Here is a 23,775-nt window from a genome sequence, read left to right as displayed (position 1 = left end):
GTTTGAGACTTATGAAGTTACGCAGAAAAAATACTTTATTCTATTGAAGCAATCTTTTTTCAAACATAAAAAACAATGAGGTGGAAAGACCACTAATTGTTCGAGAACAATTAGTCTACTAGTTAGGTCTTTCCACCTTTCAGGTGAAAGACCTTTTGTATTTCTTATGTTTTTTATTATTATTATTATTATTATTTTTCTTCTCTTTTTTTCCAGGGACAGCTTTTTTATTTCAAGAGATATTGAAACAATTTTTTCTTTATGTTATTGGCCATTAAAAGTTATGGTACCAAATGACCCTTTGCTTGATAACTCCCAGAACTTACAAAGTTATTGCCTTTGTGTACGAAAAGCTTATTATCGCTACTCTTCTGAAACCATAAGAGATAGAAACTTGCAACTTTTACCAATGTCTTCAGTACACTTAGAGGGTTCTTCAATCTATCATACCGAAAGGATCTGAGCCCCCCTTCTAGTAGTTATTGCCCCTGAAAGTATTTACATTTCTATAAAATCACTTCCAACGTTTTTATTTTTTGTCATAGAGACTTCGGAACACTTGGGATTGAAGCGTCTACCTTGGCCGAACAAAATAACATAAAGATCAAAGTTGAAGGTCATCTGGAAATCTCTTAATTAATGAGTTTTTAGATCTCTTTTGTTTAGGGTGGTAGAGAAAAACTTTTACATGGATGTAGTAGGACATCATAAGACATTTCAAAATATAACCCTTTGACCCTTACCATATAACAATTATAGAGTTGTTGCCCCTATTGTACAAAATGCTTGTTATCGCTACTCCTCATTAACCGTTAAAGATAAAGACTTGAAACTTTTACTAATGTATTCAGTACACTTAGACGCTCCTTCAATCTATTCATACCGAAAGGGTCCAAAGTCCCTTTCTAGCAGTTATTAACCCTGAAAGTTTCGAACATTCAATAAAAACACAAATAACTTATGAATCAATAATCATAGATACATCGGATCACTTGGGATTGAAGCGTCTACCTTGTCAGATCAAAATGACATAAAGGTCAAAGGCCAAGGTCAAGCATAAAAAAAAATTGCAAACTTAATCGTTTGACACTTTTTTATGAAGTAACGCAGAAAAAATTCTTTATTCTATTGAAGCAATCTTATTTTAAACATAACAAACTTGAGGTGGAAAGACCTCTAATTTTTCTTATGTTTTTTCTTATTCTTATTTTTTTCTTCTCTTTTTTTCCAGGGACAGCTTTTTTGTTTTAAGAGATATTGAAGCAATTTTTTCTTTATGTGATCGACCATTAAAAGTTATGGTACCAAATGACCCTTTGCTTGATCACTCCCAGAACTTACAAAGTTATTGCCCTTTGTGTGCGAAGTGATTGTTATCGCTACTCCTCTGAAACCATAAGAGATAGAGACTTGAAACTTTTACTAACGTCTGTAGTTCACTTTGATGCTCTCTCAATCTATTCATACCGAAAGGTTCCGAGACCCCCTTCTATCAGTTATTGCCCCTGAAAGTATTTCAATTTCCATAAAATCGCTTCCAACTTTTTTACTATTTGTCATAGAGACTTCGGACCACTTGGGATGGAAGCGTCTTCCTTGGCCGATCAAAATGACGTAAAGGTCAAAGGTCAAGGTCATCTGAACATATGTGTATTCATGAGTTTTCGCATCTCTTTTGTTTAGGGTGATATAGAGAAATTTTATCAAGGATGTAGTAGGACGTCTTAAGACATTTCAAAATGTAGCCCTTCAGCTCCCACTTTGTAATAGTGAGTTATTGCCCCTTTTGTACGAAATGCTTGTTATCGCTACTCCTCTGAAACCATAACAGGTAGAGACTTGAAACTTTGACCAATGTCTTCAGTACACTTAGAAGTTTCTTCAATCTATTGATCCCAAAAGGGTCCAACGTCCCCTTCTGGCAGTAATTCCCCTTTCAATTTCATTGATTTCACAAACACATACAAAATAACCAACCTAAACCCCCCCTTTTTTTTAAATGTATGACCTTGACCTTTGACCTTGACCTTTGACCTCTTAGAACTGGTGTGTTATAAGTATCTGCAACATCTATAATATCAGATTCATTTATATGTACAAATAGCTCTTTCAAACACAAATTCACCCCCCCCCCTTATTTTTAGGTTTGACCTTGACCTTTGACCTGACCTTGGCCTTTGACCTTAAAGGACTGATGCGTTACATGTATATTAAACATATACATTTCAGATTCATTTATATGTGCAATAAGCTCTTTAAACAACCCCCCCCCTTTATTTTTTTAGGTTTGACCTTGACCTTTGACCTGACCTTGACCTCTTAGAACTAATGAGTAATAAGTGTATGCAACATATATCAGATTTAGTTATATGTACAATTAGCCCCCCCTCCCTTCTTTTCTACAAGGATTGATATCTTATATGAACTTGACCCTCGATATTTAAACTTGAAATTTAATATTTCTTTTTTTAAATAAAACCTAAAAAAGTGTTACAACCGTTTGTTAGAATTTTTTGAAAGGGTGAAACACTGCCTGTCATTTGACTCCAGACCGCGTTTTAGACTACGCCTCCAAATAAAAATTCCAGCTCCAGTAAAACTCTGTAGAACTTGGCGAAAATTCATGGGACTATTCCTCACACCTGAATCTAATTGCCTGCCAAATTTCAAACGAAATGAACCCTATTGAAGAAAGTTATCTACCTCAGCGTCATCGAACAATCATCCCCAGAAACGAAATTTCAACGCTTCGATATTTGTTTCTAATAAATTCATGCTCAAATTTCACTGAAAATCTGTGTTTACATTTCTATCAGCTTGTGTTGAAGTACTATGAAAGATAACTCTTCCTTCCCAGACCCCGATTTTATATGAATTTAGTTTACATTTTCTTTCAGGTTTTTTTTCCCGACTTGGCTGAAATACATGACTGGCCTTAATTCAGTTCCGATTTTCCGTACTTGTTATCCACGAATGCATGACAGTTAATAGATTTCTAAGCACGTGCATTTCAAATCACAAGGAGAATTCGCATCAGCTGAGCCGACGTGACGTTCCCACACCTTCAAATACCCGCTGGCGACCAGAGTTTGACCTGACCTGTTGATTTCTTAGTCAACGCTATCCGGCCACATTGTTTACAAGCGGCACTGATTTTTATGAATAAACTGATGAACAAATACTGCCCTCCCAACCAATCGCTAAGCTCCTATCTATTCGAAAGGTTCCTCAGCGGTGGGAATCAATTTTAGATGGACAGAAGAATGCTTCATCTCTTCTTTCTATCATCATCCAAATTGACTACACAACTCAACAAATTTTACCGTCAAATAGATTACAAGTGCAATAGCGTAGTGGCAACACTCTCGCATACAAATCTCCGGGTTCTCGGATCGATACTGGGTTGGCGCCACCGATTTTTTTTTCTTTTATTTTTTTCGTAAATTGATTTTTCTCTAATTACTCAAAAATTATCAACATTTTCGGGATTTTTTTTAATCATTATGAATGGTGGAAATGCCTCTAATTGTTCCCTGAACAATTAGTCTACTAGTTCTTATAGTATCTCGTTGAGAAAAGGGTTTTGTCTCGGGACCGAAAACAGACAAACAGAAGTGATTAAGGAAATTAAAAGTAGATATTTTTAGTACATTTACCTACGGTACGTTACCTTTCTTCACATTGAGTAAAATTTTTAAAAAATCTTAAGTAAAAAAAAAAGTCTTCTGCTTGAATGCTTCAAGTGAGAACTGGAAGTGACGGAAGACAAAATAAAACCCGTTAAACACATGTACAAACAAATGTCCATCATCCATATAAGTTTGGTGTTTTGATCTTTCACACTTTCTGAGATCTTGCGAGTGCTTTGTTTTTTTTTTTTTTAAAAAGAAGGCTACTTGAGATATTCGAGATGTCTTATCGGATGTAGATTTTTTTTACCATGTGTCGATGACCTTCTGCATTTCTATAGCTTAAACGTTACCTCCATGCTAAGTAAACAAAATATTTTTAAAAAATTAAAATTGGGTGATCTTCCTGTGTCGACCGGAAGTTACGCCGGATTAAACAAAATAGTGTTAACACATGTACATACATAGGTCTATCATCCCACAAAGTTTGATTGTTCAAATCGTTACCGTTTTTGAGATCTCTAGGAATTAAGGTTTTTTGTCTCGGGACAGGAATCCGACAAACGGAAGTGTTCAATGTAAATTGTATTAAATATTTCTTGTATTCTTGCCTTTGGTACATTATTTTTCATTAATCTGACTAAAAATATCAAAGGAAAACAGTTAAACTGATAAACATATATAAGTCTTGATCTCTCACAGTTTCTGAGATCTTGTGGGTACTTTGTTTTTAAAACAGAAGGCTACCTGAGATATTTGAGATATCTCACCGGAGGTAGATCTTTTTTTTAACATGTGTAGATGACTTTTTGTATTTCTATAGCTAAAATGTTACTTCAATGCTAAATAACCAATATATTTTTAAAAAATCAAAATTGGGTGTACTTCCTGTGACGACAGGAAGTAACGCCGGATAAAACAAAATAGTGTTAACCCATGTACATGCATAGGTCTATTATCCCACAAAGTTTGGTTGTTCAAGTCGTTACTGTTTTTGAGATCTCGTCGAAATAAGGTTGTTGGTTTCTGGACAGGAAACGGGCAAACGTAAGTGTTCAATCTAAATTGTATTCAATATTTCTTGTATACTTGCTTTTTGTACATTATTTTTTATTTATCTAACTAAAAAATATCAAAGGAAAACAGTTAAACTGAAAAACAGCTCGATTTTTTTTAACTCTTCCAGTATGGACCGGAAGTGACGGAAGACAAAATGAAACCGGTTAAACACATTTTCAATCAAATGTCTATCATCCATGAAAGTGTCGTGTCTTGATCACTTATAGTTTCTGAGATCTCGCGGGTACAAAATGTGTTTTTAAAAAGCTACCTGAGATAATTGAGATATCTCACCGGAAGTAGAATTTTTTTGTTGATATTACATCGCAGAGATTTCCTATGTATAGATTTATTCTTATATATTTATTCTATGGACAAAAAATTTGATGCGTAAAAAAAACATTTTTTAAGTGCTTCCAGTGACGACCGGAAGTTATGACGAACAAAACAAAAGTGTTTAAACACATCTACAGCTATAGGTCTATCATCCTACAAAGTTTGAATGTTTAAGTCTTTACCGTTTTTTAGATCTCGAGGTTTTTGTCGCGGGACAGGAAACGGACGACCGGCAGTGAATTTAGAACATTTTCAATTAAAATCCTCTAGATTTATTTATTTTCTGTCATTCCTGAAAATTTTATAAAAATCCATCAAGACATCTCTGAGAAATTCACGAGAGAAAAAAGGGAAAAAAAATAATAATAAGAAAGAAAGAAAGAAAGAAAAAACCTAACAATCACTATAAGATCTTCCGTTTGAAACGGAAGACCTTAATAATAAGAAACATTACAATCACTATAAGGTCTTCCGTTGGAAACGGAAGACCTTAATAAGAAACATAACAATCACTATAAGGTCTTCCGTTGGAAACGGAAGACCTTAACTAGACTCTTGTTGATACAGTACCCGCAACGTTATTTTTTACAATCCTATCCTATCCAATCGTGTATCAATCCTATCGTATCTTGCGTGTATACTGTTCTATCGTGCGTTAATTCTAACAAGGGTCGTACAAACCGGAATAACCTTATATCATTTATTTGTACCACGTGGACTTTGATTGACAGTAATTGACACGTGCTGAAAACTACAAGATCTTCGTCCCACTACGGTCATCATGGAAAACAAGGTTAAAGCGATCCCCTAAATGAAACACATCCTTTCTTACTCGATAATTTGTAAATGGTTTACCAATTCAAGTTCATTTTAAAATGAAAAGACATATATATGTCAAATAACCCCTCAAGGGGCCTCATTTATAAAAATAGATTTAGGTTGTAGCAACTCCTATGATAAACACGATAAATACATGCTTACAAAATAATAATTGAGGTTATTTTAAAATCTTTGAACAGTTTTTACCTATAAGAAGTAGAAAAAATATATTTTTATCAACAAACCTGCCCATAAGATTCTTCGCGAGCCCTGCATGTATTTTGTTTACAGTAAATACGCATGCGTAATAGTATAGAAGGCTGAACCCCGAACACGCTGCAATGTATATATGTGATAGTTTATACGTAATTATTAATTTAAATGATATAATTAGATTTATTGCACGGAGAACTTTGTAATTTTCTGAAAGTTTATACATTCATGAGTAGTACAAAAATACCAAACCCGATCGGAAATTTTTTGCAAGTCGGGTTTTTGATAAGATGCGCCGTACTGTCCCTTTAATCGTTTCGAGCAAGTAAATTTATTACTAAGTTGCAACTCGGTCGGTGCGCCGTATCAGAATATTTATCGAACAAGAATTGTAAAATCCTATCCAACATTCCGTCAGGATACTAATTTTTAATTTTTTTTTTTTATCAAAATTAACCAATATTATATGTAAATCATATCTGTTAACATTGAAAATGAAAAAAAAACCGAAGTTCTTAGGAACAAAGTAACATATTTACCTGTACATCGAATATATTTAATTGTACGCAGAGTGTATACCTGCGTAAACATTAACTTTCATGCAATATAATTTTATTGCATCATATTTTACAGAAACAAAACTATTTATGATATAATTTATATTTAATTTAAACCCGAGTTGTATTTTGAACCCGTTATTTTCCGTGTGATATTTGATTTCAGGCTGAAATGTTCTCGGCAATCAGCTAGGGTGTGTGGTAATGAAAACAATGTTAACAAATCGTACGCGGAATGTGTATCTGCTTAAATATTTATTTTTAATAACTTGTCTGTAATTATTCGTTTTTAATGCATCATTTTCTTATACAGTAAGAAATGTACTTATGATCGATTTTATATTTACTTTATACAAGAGTTGGATTTATATAAATAAACCCGCTATTTTTTTTTTTTAATTCGGGCTGAAATATTCGTGGCGATCGGCTAGGGTGTTCGGTAATGAAAACAATTTTACAGTGTAACAATACAGAAAATTTATTGATCATTAAAGCTCATAATTTTAGTTGAAAAAAAAATGAACTGGTCATTTGTATACATTCTATAAATGATGCAGCGATGATTAACAACTCGGCAATTGTTACTAAAAAGAAATTCCATGTAAATCTTTATTTGTACGTGTTCTCTCTCAAATTCTGCCATTATCAGTTTGTTCGTAAATATCGTTTAAAGCGATCGTACGTTTATCATGAACATTGTTTATCCTTTCCTATCGTGTATAAATCCTATCATATCGTGCGGGTATACTGTTCTATCGTGTGTTAATCCTATCCTTTCGTGCGTGTATACTGTTCTATCGTGCGTTAATGCTATCCTGTCGTGCGTGAATCCTATCCTATCGTTTATCTTGTAAGAAATAACGTTGCGGGTACTGTATTGCAACAAAAAGGTCTTCCGTTCCTCGTGTATTAATCTGCACAAAAAATCCAGTTATCTTGTAAACAGAAAATGGATATAATTTATACATTTTGTCATTTCTCAAAGTTTGAATTTTCAAGTTTTTTTTCAAGACCGGAATCGAACAAACGAAAGTGATTTAAAAATTGGAAAGTAAATATTTTAGTACATTTACCTACGGTACGTTACTGTTCATCACATTGAGTAAAATGTTTAAAAAAAGTTAACAGTTTAATAAAAAAAGTTCTATTGCTTGAACGCTTTGAGTAATAACCGGAAGTGACGAACGACCTAATGAAACCCGTTAAACACATGTTCAATCAATGTCCATTATCTAAATAAGTTTTGTGTCTTGATCTATCACAGTTTCTGAGATCTTGTGGGTACTTTTTTTAAAATAGAAGGATACCTGAGATATTTGAGATGTCTCACAGGAAGTAGAACTTTTTTTTACCATGTGCAGATGACATTTTGTATTTATATAGCTAAAATGTTACTTCAATGCTAAATAGCCAAAATATTTTTAAAAAATCAAAATTGGGTGTACTTCCTGTGACGACTGGAAGTCACGCCGGATAAAACAAAATAGTTATATTATATGTACATACATAGGTCTATCATCCCACAAAGTTTGGTTGTTCAAGTCGTTACCGTTTTTGAGATCTCGTCGAAATAAGGTTTTTGGTCTCTGGACAGGAAACGGACAAACGGAAATGTTCAATGTAAACTGTAATAAATATTTCTTGTATACTTGCCTTTTGTACATTATTTTACATTTATCTAACTAAAAGTATCAAAGAAAAATAGTTATACAGATAAACAGCTCGATTTGTTTGAACTCTTCTGGTGTGGACTGGAAGTGACGGAAGACAAACTGACACCCATTAAACACATCTTCAATCAAATGTCTATCATCCATGAAAGTGTCGTGTCTTGATCACTTATAGTTTCTGAGATCTCGCGGGTAAAAAATGTGTTTTAAAAAAGCTACCTGAGATAATTGAGATATCTCACCGGAAGTAGAATTTTTTTGTGTATTTAACATCGCATAGATAACTTATGTATAGATTTATACTTATAAGTTTAATTTATGGAAAATGAATTAAATGCGTAAAACAACCAATTTTTAATTGCTTCCAGTGACGATCGGAAGTTACGACGAACAAAACAAAATAGTTTAAACACATTTTCATACTAAGGTCTATCATCATACAAAGTTTGGTTGTTCAAATTTTTACCACTTGTGAGATCTCGTGATGACAAGCTTTTTCGTTGCGGGACAGGAAACGGACGAACGGAAATGAATTTTGAAAAAATGAAAAAAATAATTCCTAGACTTTATCATTCCCTATTATTCCTGAAAATTTCAAGAAAATATATCCAGTCATCTTTGAGAAAATCGGGGAAAAAATAAGAATAACTAGACACGATCTCGTTTCGAGCAACGAGGATGTCTTCCGTCCGATTTTTAGAAGGAAATATGACATCATCGGCTTTGATTTTCGACAACAAAACATGTTATGGAAAAAAGAGTGAAGTACTAAGGCTTTATTGTATCGCTGTTTATAAGTTCTCTGACATAGCTTTTTTAAATATTTGCATTTCTTCCAATTAAGATAGAAAAGATTAAACTTGTTTACCTCTGGTCCCTAAAAACCTTAATTGGGTAACGCAAGAGAAAATCATTATATTGTTAGGATATATAAACGTATTATACCAAATCTAGCTTTATTAACCTTTCATAAAATGGCTCTCATTAAAGGTCTATAGATAGAAGATTTTAGAACTCTTTGATCCCCTAATTTAAGGGGCCAGTCCCTTTTTCCTAATATCAAATGAAAGGACATTTAATTCTAAACACATTTTGTCAACAAGTGTTTAGAAACTTGTTACCGTTTTGGAGATATATGAGAAGGAAGGTTTTAGGGGCCGATCCCTTATCTAGTTTTTATTATTTATTTATTTATTATTTAATTCTAAACAAATTTTGTTCAACAAGTGTTTAGAAATTTGTTACCGTTCTGGAGATATATGAGAAAGAAGGTTTAAGGGGCCGATCCCTTAACTCCTTATAGGGGCCGTTTGACGAAATTTTGAAGGTCGAATATTGTTAAGAACATAATTTTAAACAACTTTTCTTCTGTACTGCATTTCATAATATTTTTCCTTTCTGAGATATGGGTGATCAAAATTTTGGACTTTTGGCCCCTATAAACCCTTAATTACGTAACACATAATAAAATAATTACATTGCTTGGATATATAACTGCGAGATAAACATATTTGCTTCTATAACATTTCACAAAATATCTCTCGGTAAACGGCTACAGATGAAAGACTTTTGGGCCCTTTTGTCCCCTTATTTGAGAAACCAGCCCCTTTTTCTTGATATCAAATGAAAGGTCATTTAATTCTAAACAAATTTTGTTCAACAAGTGTTTAGAAATTTGTTACCGTTCTGGAGATATATGAGAAAGAAGGTTTAAGGGGCCGATCCATTAACTCCTTATAGGGGCCGTTTGACGAAATTTTGAAGGTCGCATATTGTGAAGAACATAATTTTAAACAACTTTTCTTCTGTACTGCATTACAAAATATTTTTCCTTTCTGAGATATGGGTGATCAAAATTTTGGACTTTTGGCCCCTATAAACCCTTAATTACGTAACACATAATAAAATAATTACATTGCTTGGATATATAACTGTGAGATAAACATATTTGCTTCTATAACATTTCACAAAATATCTCTCAGTAAACGGCTACAGATGAAAGACTTTTGGGCCCTTTTGTCCCCTAATTTGAGAATCCAGCCCCTTTTTCTTGATATCAAATGAAAGGTCTTGTAAATATAAAAAAATTTTACAATACATGTTTTAACAAAATATTTTTCAGAAGAGAGATAAACAAAGAAAACCATGAAAAATAATGACTTTTTTTAGTCTCAATTTTCGGGACCAGGCGAGCTTTAACGCCTTTTGAGCATGACAAATATGAATGCCAAATGGCACATCTACAATTTATTGTCTACAATCCCTGAAAGTTTAAACTCAGTATCTTTTACCGTTTAGGAGGAGGTCCCTGGACAAGCCGACCCTCTGAAAATCGCTAAAACGTCACTATCTTAAGAACGGAAATGACGTCATCAAAATAAAAAAAATGTATATTAAGATTAGATCAATATCTTTTTGATCTGAAAGTTTCATGAAAATCGGCCGAGCCGTTTTTGAGATATCGCGGGCACAAAATTTGTAAGAAAAAAAAAGAAAAATAACTAGATACGATCTCGTTACGAGTAACGAGTAGGTCTTCCGTTCAATTTTTAAACGATACAATTAAAATGTCAATGAAATTTCCCACTCAAACCCTCCCTTTCAGATAATGTATACGATTGTCAATATCCTTTAAAATGCTTAACGAAGTGTTTTGCTTTTTCACATATTGCACATTAAAGATTTAGGAGTTAAGTCCCCTAAAATCCATAACTACGTCATCAATGGGTGTGGCAATGAGTTTTACCAACTTATATTGTTAGGATCAACAACTTTTTTTCTGTAACGCATTACAAAATCTTGATCGTTTTTAAGGTATGTGAAAAAGAACTTTACGAGTGTCTTGGTTTTAATGTAAGGGGCCCGCCCCTTTTTCTTGAATTCATTCAAAAGGTCTCACAAATACTAACAATTTTTGTTCTTACACGTATCTAAAATTGTTGTTCATTTTTTAGATACAGATGGTTGAATATTTTAGAGGCCAGTCCTCTAGATCCTTAATGGGGACAGACATTGGTGTTTTGATTGATGGAATGGATTAGAATTACCCATGCAAACATTTTCTCTTTTACAAAGCTTAACAAAATATGTCTCCTTCTCTAGATATATTGCGTCAAAGTTTCTGTACGTTGGCCCGAAAAATCCCTAATTACGTAATAAATGGGCTTGGCAATGATTTTTCCTGGAAGATATTGTTACGATCAACAACTTTGCTTCTAATTGCATTACAAAATCTTTTTCATTTAAAAGTTATCTGTAATAGAGGTTACGAGTGTCTTGGCCCTTAATTTTAAGGGCCAGCCCCATTTTCTTAAATTCAATCAAAAGGTCTCACAAATTCTATCATTTTTTGCTCTTACACCTATCCAAAATTGTTGATCATTTTTGAGATACAAAGGACTGAATATTTTAGGGGCCAGCCCTCTAAATCCTTAATGGGGACAGACATTGGTGTTTTGATTGATGGAATCGATTAGAATTACCCATGCAAGCATTTTCTCTTTTACAATGCTTAACAAAATATGCCTCCTTCTCTAGATATATTGCGTCAAATTTTCAGTTTACAAGTGTCTTGGCCCCTAAATAAAGGGGCCAGTCCCTTTTTGTTGAATTTTTTGGAAAGAACTTTTGATGATCTACTACTTTTGTTATATATGTCTAATCAAAATATTAACTGAAAAAAAGATACAGATCAAAATGTGTACCGTTCTCGAGATATCTGGAAAAGATTGCTTTAAGTGCCAACCCTATTACTCCTTTTAGGGGCTGGATAAAAGAGAAATTCTGGTTTCATATCGTTAAGCACATTATTTATAACATCTTTTGTTCAATATTGCATTTCAAAATTTTTCTCTATTTAGAGATACTGATGATCAAAATTTTGGACTTCTGGCCCCTTAAAATCTCAATTACGTAACAAAGGAGCAAACAATTATCATGTATAGATAAACAACGTAACGATGAACATAATTGCTTCTATAACATATCAGAAAATATTTCAGTTTAAAGTTAACAATGAAAATCTTTAGAGCCTTATTGGCCCCTAATTTGAAGGGCCAGCCCCCTTTTCTTGATGTCAAATAAAAGCTTTTGATTTAATTAAGTTTGTTTGTTCTTAGATATTTAAAGAAAACCAAGAAAATTCACGACGCCTTTTTAATCTTAATTATCAAGCTCGGCCGGGCGAGCTTCGGCGCTGTTTGACATATAGATTATTAAAGGGGATGGTCACGATTTTGGTCAAAAACTATTTTTTCGATTTTAATGTTTACAATGCTTCAGTAGGTCACATTTAATAGGCAACCGAAATTTGAGCGTCATTCGTTGAGTTATTAGCAAGTTACAGAGCTTACAATTCTTCGGTATGTAAACAAAGCTTTTGTTTACATTTTGAATGTTGAAGTGAAAATTCCAGTTTTAGACCTCACGCGAATGTGTTAATCGTTAGGAACTGTTTATTTATGCTTAAAATGAATGAGAAGATAGACAAATCAGCTTGAAAAGTTTTTCACTGGTATATTGAACCTATGTAAACAAAAACAGGGCACGAGCCTTGTTTACTTGACGAAGAATTGTATGCCATGTATCTTATTTAAAACACATCGACTGGCACCTAAATTTAATTTGATCATAAGAAATGCATTTCTAAAGCATTGTAAATAATAGAAACAGAAAAATAAAATTTGACCAAAATCGTGACCTTGCCCCTTTAATGACCATTAGAGACTATTTCAGTCTTTCGTCTATCAGCCCTAAAAAGTTTAACATGGTATCTTAAATGGTAAAAGAGGAGTTCTGCAGACAAAATACCCCTATAAAAACAGATAAATCCACGATATCTCAAGACAGGAAGTGACGTCATCAATAAAAAAATTTCCAACAAGGTTCAGATCAATACCTATCAGAACTGAAAATTTTACGTAAATCGGTTGAGCCGTTTAAAAACCTTTTATTTATTTTTCTCCAATAATTGTTTTAAGAAATATTTGACACTGGCACATACTCGTTACCAGTAAAATGACTGTAGTTCGAATGTATGAGTCATGTGGTTCAGTGACCTGATATTCAGAAGTTTGATACGGCGCGAAAATAGTGCAGAATTTTTAAGTTAATATTTCTATGCGTACTTAATTGATAATTTGTTATGGCATATATAACAAGTGACGAGATTTTAAAGTTCTTTTAACGAAATCATGACACGGAATCAGGCCCATAAATTAAAAGTTATGAGATTCGTAAAGTCTATAACACAAATAACTTTTTTACTATCAAGACATCGCAATGCATTTTATCGTAAAAATATCTATCAGTGCAATTGTTATTGTTTAACATTTTTTTTTTACTTATTTAGGGATTTTTAGATACCAAAATCCTTAACCTTTTTTATTTGAACAGGTAATAACTGTATAATTGTTTGTAGTCGATTTCACCATTTAAAACACCAAAGTCTCTTCCCATTTTTGATCCACAGGGTTGATCTCTTAAATATCCATATTTTTAAAATGTTCGCATTCATGAACCTTTCGTATGGTTTTTAGGAAAAGGGAATGTCCTTTCAATTTAGGGTTCATGATTTTCTTAACGATTACATGTATTGCTACCAAAAAACCCCAACAACTTGTTTCATGTGGAGTGTGTTTGTTTTGTTGTCGAATTTGAATTGCTATAAGATATGCGATTTCTTAATTTTCGTTATCAATCAAGGAAATTGCATCCAACATTAAGAGCTATCAATTTTCATAAACTGAAAATGATAAAAATAATATAAAGAAAGAAAGATTGTTGATTCCTTGTCATGATATAAAGCAAAATGGATTCGCCTCTTTAATACGTTTTAATGTGATGGGTAAAAGTATTAATTAAGGCAATTTATATGTTGTATCTGGTAATATGTGCAAAGTTTCAAAATATTTTTAAAACACAATTCTTCACTGGGAAAAGTTTTGTGATATTGAAAAAGAAAAATGTTTTAAATGATTTCTTAAAGAGGAACAGGTGTTTTTATTAAGTTTTTGACAAATCAAATAGGAGGAATAACTTTTTTCCAATGGGAAAAAGCGACTTTACGAAATTAATATCTCTTCACATCTCAGCTATACCTATTATATTGTTTTGATTTTTATAACATGCCATCCTCATATTGAGAGGGAAAATATCTTATACAAAATATCTTTGGATAAATGGTACTCTTCATAAGGTTTCGTTTAAATGATAAGGTATACCTTGATAGCATCATGATAACTGAAGTAGACAGGGACTTTCTCAACCTTAACGGACATTCTTTCAGTAATGTAAATGTGATCAAGGATAGTCCCTCCTTCTGTTGTTGAAAAGTTAACTCTTTGTTCAAATCCTTTTGACTGAAGAAAACACGCAATTGGCCCCTTTGATCTGGCATCTTCGTTGAAATCTCCAAGTATAACGCACTGATATCCTTGTTCTTGGAACACATTTACAACATTCTGAATAATTTCTAAAAAACCAGCAGTATTAATGATGCCTGGTCGGTAAATAACAATCAGAATGATGTTCTGGTTGCAAAGCTCCAACGCCATACCCTCAATATTCTTTAGGGGAAGTTCGTGAACTCGAACATTTTTTTTTTCCTATAGAACACACCTATTCCACCGACTCTAGCTTGGCTTAATTTTCGAAAAATGTTTGAAGAAGCATCATAGCACATTTCTCTTGAAATGCCATAAAAGGTGAAACCCGGAATTTCAAAGTCTGCAAAATCATCCTGGTCTTTCAGCCACGTCTCTGTTAAACAAATAATATCTACTTTCCAAAGTCTGTTGTCTGATTTTAAGTCCTGTATGTGTGCCCTTAGACTTTGTACATTAAGCAGAAGGACCGTTTTGAATTGTTCATCCTGGATTGGTCGATTTTCACCCATTCCGTCTTGGACGAATCTTTGCATGACGTTCATTGATGCTTTAACATCTGGATCAGCGTAAATTTTCTTCTTAAATATATTTTCATCTGCGGTCTCTATGTATAACCCATCCTTTGATGTCACTCTGCTAATGGCTACATATGCCTGACCAGCAGCAAAAGTCCGATCTAAGTTCACTACTACCCTGTCAGTAGTCATTCCTTGCACTTTGTGTGCTGTGCACGCCCAAGACAGTTTTAAGGGAAATTGGTGTCGAACTACATTTTTGCTATTCTTTTCATTTACATCTTCCTGAATTCTTTGAATCACAATCTGATTTCCATATGAGGTAGCTTTTCCATGAAGTTTCCCAACTTCTTTACTGTCAAAAATCACACCAATTCGTTTAATGCATTTTCTCTGATGATCTTCACCAAACTCGAAATGCGAAATATAGCCCATCGCACCATTTACAAGTCCATCCTCGACATTAACATTTCTTGTAAGCATAACCCTTGCATTCACAGCTAAAAGCAGTCTAGATAAGAGTCCATCGGTTTTGGTTCTGATCAATGGTTTGTCACGTAATTTTAACCTTCCTGTTGTGTTGTCTTTCTGGTAATCCTCTGCATTTACCTCTATCAAATCTACACAACACGATTGCAACTTTTCGAGATTGAAAACATTTGCCTCTTCGTTTGTAGAATAAACATGCAACACGTCATCCGGGCCTTCTCTTATACAATCTCTCAGAACAGTCAAAGCTTCGTTCGATATTTCCTCTTTAGATGTTCTAACACGTAGAGAATTCAAAACAGCAGCAAATACAGCATCCTCTTTCTGACGCATTATTTCGTCCAGCTCAATGATTTTGAAGAAGTCTAACCAATAGTCAACAGGGTATGTTTCATTTGTCTGATACAATCTCTCGTCTTTTCGTTGCTTAACTGGGGGAAGTTGGTAGAAATCACCTACAGCAATGACCGAAATACCACCAAATGGTTGTTTGCATTTTTTGATTTGGACGAGTCGTTCATGTACGTAATACAATAGACGTTTATAGACCATGGATACTTCATCTATGATCAAGATTTGCACATTATCTAATTTGGACCTTATTGCATTTAACGTTTGTTCCTTAAGGGGTTCATATGGAATAGGTAGTGCTTTTGTCAACGCGAAAACATGGTGAATTGTGCTTCCTCCAATGTTAAAGGCAGCCGTTCCAGTGAAGGCAGTAAGAAGAATAGATAAAGCATTGGGTATTGGCAATGTCTTTCCCAAAAGCCTTGAGGCTTCATAATGAACTGCTTTGATCAAGTGACTTTTCCCTGTTCCTGCTCCACCTGTTATGAAAATATAAAATGGTTCTGCTTTTTCTTGACATATTTTTTTCAGACACCATTCGCGCACTGAATAAAATACCTCTTTCTGTTTATCATTTAAGCTTTGCAGCAATGGTAGCATCTCTTGTCTTGAGTTCGAAGCTTCCCTGATGTGATATATAAAATCTGAAGGATCTTCACTTTCAATTTCTTTAGTTTCTTCCTTATTCATATTGTTTTCTGAGCCCAATTTTGATCTCTGAATTAAACACTCTTCCCGCTTCATTTCAGTTTCTGGACAAAGATTTGCCCACGCATCTTCAGGCTCGCCAATCATTTCAAACATTTCTTCGGCATTTTCAATTGCCTGCTCGTTTTTAGAAAACTGATTTCGATGGTCGTTGACCACATCCTTCACTGCTTGCAAATCGCTACCTATTCTGACAAACCCATTGCTATAGAATGACTCATATAGATCAAACCCTGGTGGTTTCAGCTGACTTTGACTCGTGTACGGCAGATAAAGCTGAAGTATAGATTGAAAATACTTTTCTGAGGCACTTTCAGCATTGAATCTTGGGTATCTTATGACAGCTGGTTTACCTCTCGTTCTTTTCTGGATGTAACCTTTTCCATTTCGCAATTCGTATACTCCTTCCTTTTTAGCCTGTGGAATTTGAGATTTTGCAAGTACCCTGAACTCCGAGCAAAACTCTGCAAGACACATTTGATTGAAATAGTCAGTCTGTGGGCGATTTTCATATCTTTCTACAATATTCGTCATCCAAATGTCTTCCTCATCTTCATCCTCATCGAAGTCGTCTGACTGTGATTTCCCTTTTCTTTTCAGCTGTGAAAGAGGTTTGCTTAAGCGTGTTGGGTTTTCTCCCACAGGTATAAGTACAACTTTTCTTGAGCACTCTTTCATTTTCAAATTGCATACTCTGTATACAGCCTCTTGTGCGCTGACTTCTCTGTGGTTCAAATAAGCCGATCCTACTTTTTTTATTGTTTGCTTTGCACTAAGATTCCCTTCAGTTGCCTCAAGTTTTGTTTGTTTTAATAACATGCCCATTTCTCGTTCTGATTTTGAGATGTAAGAAATAATGTACACAATGCAACTAAATGGATCAAGAACAAACTGAATGTCCATGTTGGCATCCCAGCATTTAAGGAGACATTCGTTGTATTGGTTTGTCCACATTTCTTCTGGGTTACGTTTCAAAATAGTTGTTGTTTTTGACGTAAGTGCTCTATGTGCGATCTCATAATCTTCCTGCGATAGAGATATATCTCTGAATATCTCCTCAGTTGTTTGATATTCACTATTATCATCAAGAACTTTATTCCACACCGTAAGTAAAGTATCCTTAGCTTTTGATGTGTCCCTTTGCAGATCGGTGTTAAGACTCTCTGCATCTTCTTCAAATCGTTCAGCAATGAAAGTTCTTTCTGATGGTGGTCTTGGAAAGTTGAACCTGCATTCTGTTCCCTTTTTTCGACATGATTTAGAATGGTTTTTGCTATGTTGCTGAACACTTAACACAGACTGCCTTAGTTCTTGGTCATCAACCTCGGATGGTAAGGAACATGTCACATACTTGTCAATAAATTGACATACACGTTCTTCACTATCTTCCCCAAATTTTGGTGCATCTTCGACCCAGTACAAACAATGCATATGAGGAGAACCCCTTTGTTGAAATTCAACTCTTACAAAGTAGTCTACAACCTTACCTAATGGGTTAGCTGGTGCTAGAATGACTTCTCTTTGAAAAGCATGGGATCTGTGCTCAAACATTCTGGCAACTGTGACTGGATTTCTTCTAAGAATTTCACTTTTTTCAGACCAGTCCAAATCAGACGGATTTCTATCAGTATCCTCTTGATGCAAAATACAACCGACTATTTCATTCCATCTGAATTCAGCGGCAGAAAAAGAGCAAAACCATGTAGGGATTCCTAACTGTCGCAACATTGCAAAAAGATCTTTCTGTGTTGCTGACCAATACGCAGGTGTTCCTCTTATTGGTTGCATAAATCGCAAGGCTTCGTCATTTCTGAGAAGTTTAGAAAGCACGTTCGGGTCTTGTAGCATGTCTGATGTCACCAACTTTCCATCGTTACTTTTGGATAAAGACTTCCGTATTGATATCTGAGTTTTTTCAATCACCTGATTTAGCTCTGACATAAATTGCGCAAAAAATATATAATTTGTGTCCTTTGCGAATCTATTGTCTGCGTTCATAAGTCTGTTATTGAAATATCTAGAAAGCGTTATTCTTTTATCTCGTTCTTCATTCCATGAGAATCTGCCAGATGGAAATAAATGTGGGAATGACTTCGCTTCATTTCCATCTTCTTGTAACATTCTTACAGGGTTTTGTCCTTCACCTGGCGCAATATTATAGACATCATCAAAATAATGATCAAGGACTTCTTGTGCAATGTCCATAGGTTGTAAACATGTGTCAGTTGCGACTTCCTGGTTGTGATTTTTCTCAATATCTGACATTTCCTGATTGCTTTCATCACTTTCTACAGTATCACTCAACAGACAATGATCGTCATTATCAGTCCAATTACTGTTAAAAGAAAAGTCTTGGTACCATTTATTGTTTTGTTTCAAAAATTCAAAAGCAGTCTTTACGTGTCGCGGACGTACAAATTGGTATTCGAAGTAGCCTTTGTATGATAACTTGCGTTTGAGTTTTACCCTCAGTAAAAGATTCTCATCAACGTTCAGTGGCAAACTGGTTGTTTTCTTTATATTTGATGGAACGCACACTACAGGTCCGTGCACATTTTTTTGACCACCTTGTGGAAGAGCCATGACTTTCATGAAAGAAATGTGTAAAGCTATGAGGTGCTGTTCTAGGGAATTTAAATTACTGAGCTCTGGTGGAATTTTCTCCACTAACATTTTATTAGCTGCAGACTCTTGTGGGATTTTTCCACTCATAATTTTTCTGTGACATGTAAAACACACCCACATTGAAGATTTTTGACAGTAGTCTGGACACGACACGCCACACTGGTGAACATATTTGCGATCTAAACACTGATCTGCCACATTCTTTGCCTGTTGTTTTACTGAATACATTTCATGTGAACATCCACGAACTTGATTTTCAAACATCAAACGATGACAACAACAACATGTGTACTCTGGTCCTTGTTTGACGATGTTTTTAAATACTGTAGACGTACTTTTGTCCGCGTGGTATTAATTTACGCTATGAACGCGGGCACAAATTTTCCGCGGAATTTATTCCCAGTGTACTTAAAGTGCATTTTGGAATGAAATTTTGAAATTGCATTACATGAATAAGGATAATCGGAAGTTACAACATTATATAACACTTGCATATACGTGTACCCAATGTATATCGTTTTTATCTGTGCAAACTGTCGATCAAATTTGTATTGAGAATTCACATAATAAATAATTTAATCTCCTAAAGATTTGAATTTTCTGTCAATTTACTTGCATGAAATTTAAACTTCTCCCAGCTTGAGATAACGGCACGTATCGGACGATAAATAGCCCCAAGCGGGTCTGTCTTTCAATGACCCAATTAACTACACGCTAAGACCCGTGTTTTTACTGCAATTTTCAGATCCCTTTGTGCTCTAACTTTTAATTGATAAAACTGATCAACTCATAATTTAAACGACATGTGAACCCATAAATTGATAGTTAATTAAAGATGTGGTGTTTCATAAGACGATTTTAGCCAGCGTCGTAACATCTTGACGGCTAACTAATGACTACCGACCAGTGTACAATCGATAATTACTGTTCATTGTGAACAGTTCTTACAATTTAAGTCCAAAGTTGGACAAATTCTAGGTAATGAAAATCGCTCAGAACTAAATCTAATAATACTTATTCAAATGATTTTTTTTCATTCAAAGAATCCGCGTAAATTTTTACCCGCGGATTAAATTGATATTGTGATTCCGCGGAATTATGACCCCGTGAAAAAAAATACGTCTACAGTAAGTTCATTACTTCGCAGTCAACCTTCAGCTTGTCAATCCGTTCTTGTCTATTCTTCGAAACGTTTTCTTGCTTTAGTCGCTTAGCCTCTGAGTTCAAATTGTAACTTGCTTTGCTTGCATCTTTAAGATTTTGTCTGTGGTCTTCTTGTAACTTATACTTTTCTGTACTTCTTCTTTTAACATTTTCTCTGTGCGTGCTATCTAATTTGTATTTCAGTAAACTCATACGTTTCACGTCCTCTCTGTGAGATTCGTCTGTCTTGTACTTTTCAATGCTCTTCTGTTTTAAATTTGCCTTGTAATTTTCGTTCCTCAGATACCTTTCTTTACTGGCTTCTCTAGTCTTCGACCTAAATGCCTCATCATCCATGTACCGCATTTTTTTCTTAGCAAGTACCTGTTCTGAAGTTCTGAGTTTTTTTACTTGTTTCAAGGAATCTTCACTTTGCTTTTCAGACAAATCGTTGCGTTTCTCTCTCATTCTCTCTCTATTCCTTAATTGCTTTTTATATCTAATCATGTTCTCATCACTTGATGCTACAGATTGATTTTGTAAAGTAGCTGACCTACTTGACACCATTGTGACAACATCATAATGACTCTGGTCTTTGTGGTGCAAATAAATTGACCCCAGATTTCCAATATCTATATCTGGATGTACCATTCGCCCAGAAAAAAGAACCCACCGATTGTCTGAATATGTGTAGATATCAGTCTTAAGCAAATGAGAAATTCCCAAAATTTCTATTTCAGTTGCCCATGTTCCATTTTTAGTCATACGAGTGTTTAAAATATGGTTTTCAACAGAGTCTTCATCATGTCTTAAAAATGGTTTAAAACGCAACTGGTTCTGAAGTAAATGATGACAAACCGCTGAGCGAATTACCTCATGATAGTCTTGTGTTTGCGTCAAAATAAACGAAATTGCCTTAAAAAAACAATTTCCATCCTTATCAATGGCTTTCACCTCAACTGGCTTTTCCATGTTTAATATCTCAACCGGCACGTCTTTGGAACTGTCAACAAATGAACAAAAAATTCCAATGAATTGACTCAACTTCCGTTTCTCCACATCTGACAAAGGCATGAAATTAAATTCATTATTTTCACTAAAAACATATTCAACGTCATCATGTCTTGATAAATGAGTATTTGATACAGCATCACAACTCTCTCCTACCTGCACTTCTGAAGTATTTTCGTTTTCTACAATATTTATAGATTCTCCTTTTTGCTGCATTGGAACAGATATTTTCCTACACTGAAATAGTTTCACTGAGCAGTGCACTCCGGTAATTTCACATTGCACAGTTTCAGAATACCCCATCGACCTGGCCAAAGTCACAATATGACTGAATAGTTCATGGATTGTCCTGTACAGAATTCTTGTACTTTTTCCACTTTCACTCAGATATCCCTCTATAGATCTAGAATGGGAATCAAACGTAAAATACCCTTCATTTCTTTTCCCTATTAAAAACGTATTTCCGCCAAAGCAAACAAAGCATCCATCTGTGTTGGCAAGAGCAATCTGAAGAGCCTCTTTAAGTGGAAATGCATTGAAGTCATCATACTGAGGTTCACCTATAGATAGATTGATCAAAGTAGGTAATGATTCATTTGCTTTGAAATCAAATGTCTGACTAAAACACTCTAAAAACTCCGGCAATTCATCGACCAAAAGGTATCTACTAACAATTGTTGAACTGCGTTGTAAGTATGTATATAACTCATTCCCTGTAATTAAAACAGTGTTCATGTCTGTTCTTTCCCACCAACTAGCATCCTTAATCCTCTGAAATGCCATGGCTGCAAGACAGTTTGCTACACACTGCGTTCCTGCATTATCACCAAAAATAATGTCAGCTTGATGATAAGACCCTTGAACAGAAACACATACCTTATTTGTTGTTGACATGCTGTTGTTTTTGGTTCTATCATCATCATCATCATCATCATCATCATCATCATCATCATCATCATCATCATCATCATCATCACTGTCATTACATTCATTTCTCATATACACAGTATCATGATTTAATTTCCTTTCAGTATACTTTTTAGTTCTCGTTAAGTTTCTGGGTGCATCAATTTGTATCCTGCTGGACTCATCCCCACTAAAGGAGGATGACATACCCAGCTGCGCCTGACCTGCTGAGCCAGACACGTGCACGGTGTTCGGCTCAGGTACCCTCGGTGAGGTACAAACCCACGGTGGGGAGTCAGGGGACGGTGCCATGCCGCCGCTTTGGGCACACAGACGACTTCCCTGAGAAGATGCAGAACTCAGGGCATTTGGATGCATTTTCTCACAAAGAGAGGCCTGCATCCTGGCCAGGGGTTTTTCTTCCTCCAGAGGAAACCCCATGGAAACCTGCCCCGGAAGATTACCGAGGGGAGCTGAGACAGCTCCATCTACTACCCCGCAAGAGGTAGCAGAACTTTCAAGTGGCTGATCTAATTCGTTTGAAGGGATCGGCTGCTTCTGCCTTGCATCCCTCATTCTCTGTTTGTTTTTTAGGCGTTTCACCCTCTCACTCATGCCCTTGCTCTTTCTCTTTGGCATCTAAAAAATATGGACAATAAACATTTTCATATCCTGCATAAACAAAAGAGATGATTATTTTGTACACTGCATTTCAGATAATTTTGCTTTGACCTTCACCTATAACTAAGCAAAGAACTTAAGAGCGGACGGCATTACGCATTTCATGCCCCAAAAATTTAAGTTCTTTAATGAGCTCTAAAAATGAGGTTAAGGATGGTTGAAAAATACTGAATGTAAGTGTAGATAAGTTTATCACTATAGTGATGTCATAATGCTGAAATGACATCATGAAGATTGCCCTATTTTGTCAAATCAATGTTCGAGAGCAAAATATGGGAGATTTTTAACAGTTATGCGACTGGAAAAAATCGAGCGCATGCTTGCAGAAGTACCATTTCTAACTACGGTATAATATGTATCATTATATGAACTAATTAAGACTAGATGTGTTGTAATGCCACGCATGCCCAAACAGGTGGCCACATTTTTTATCTTTTAAATTGGGTTTTTCATTTTACAACATATGTACATATATAACATAATAGGTGATTGGAGCATTTCTAAAAACATATTACATAATCTTTAAACTACTTCTACTTAGTAGTATTATTACATAATCTTAAAGCTATTTCTACTTTTGTATAATTTATAGGAAATGAAGCTGATTTTGAGAGAGAGAGAGAGAGAGAGAGAGAGAGAGAGAGAGATTATGCAGGTGGATTACTATACATGTATAG

General features: G+C 34.8%; 2 protein-coding genes across 2 annotated transcripts in view; both read right to left on the bottom strand.

Annotated features, from left to right (window-relative positions):
- Positions 1 to 23,775, bottom strand: part of LOC105319912 (E3 ubiquitin-protein ligase TRIM71) — a 241,989-nt gene that overhangs the window by 4,473 nt on the left and 213,741 nt on the right. The window lies entirely within an intron of this gene.
- On the bottom strand, positions 14,852 to 18,283 carry LOC136271874 (uncharacterized). Its single transcript, XM_066072441.1, has one exon. The coding sequence runs from the start codon at positions 18,281 to 18,283 to the stop codon at positions 14,852 to 14,854; it is 3,432 nt and encodes a 1,143-aa protein (XP_065928513.1).

The sequence above is a fragment of the Magallana gigas genome, chromosome 9 (genome assembly GCF_963853765.1).
Source record: "Magallana gigas chromosome 9, xbMagGiga1.1, whole genome shotgun sequence".
In the NCBI taxonomy this organism is placed as follows: Eukaryota; Metazoa; Mollusca; class Bivalvia; order Ostreida; family Ostreidae; genus Magallana; species Magallana gigas.
The sequence above is the reverse complement of the archived record's forward strand: the minus strand, read 5'-3'. Positions and strand labels throughout refer to the sequence as shown.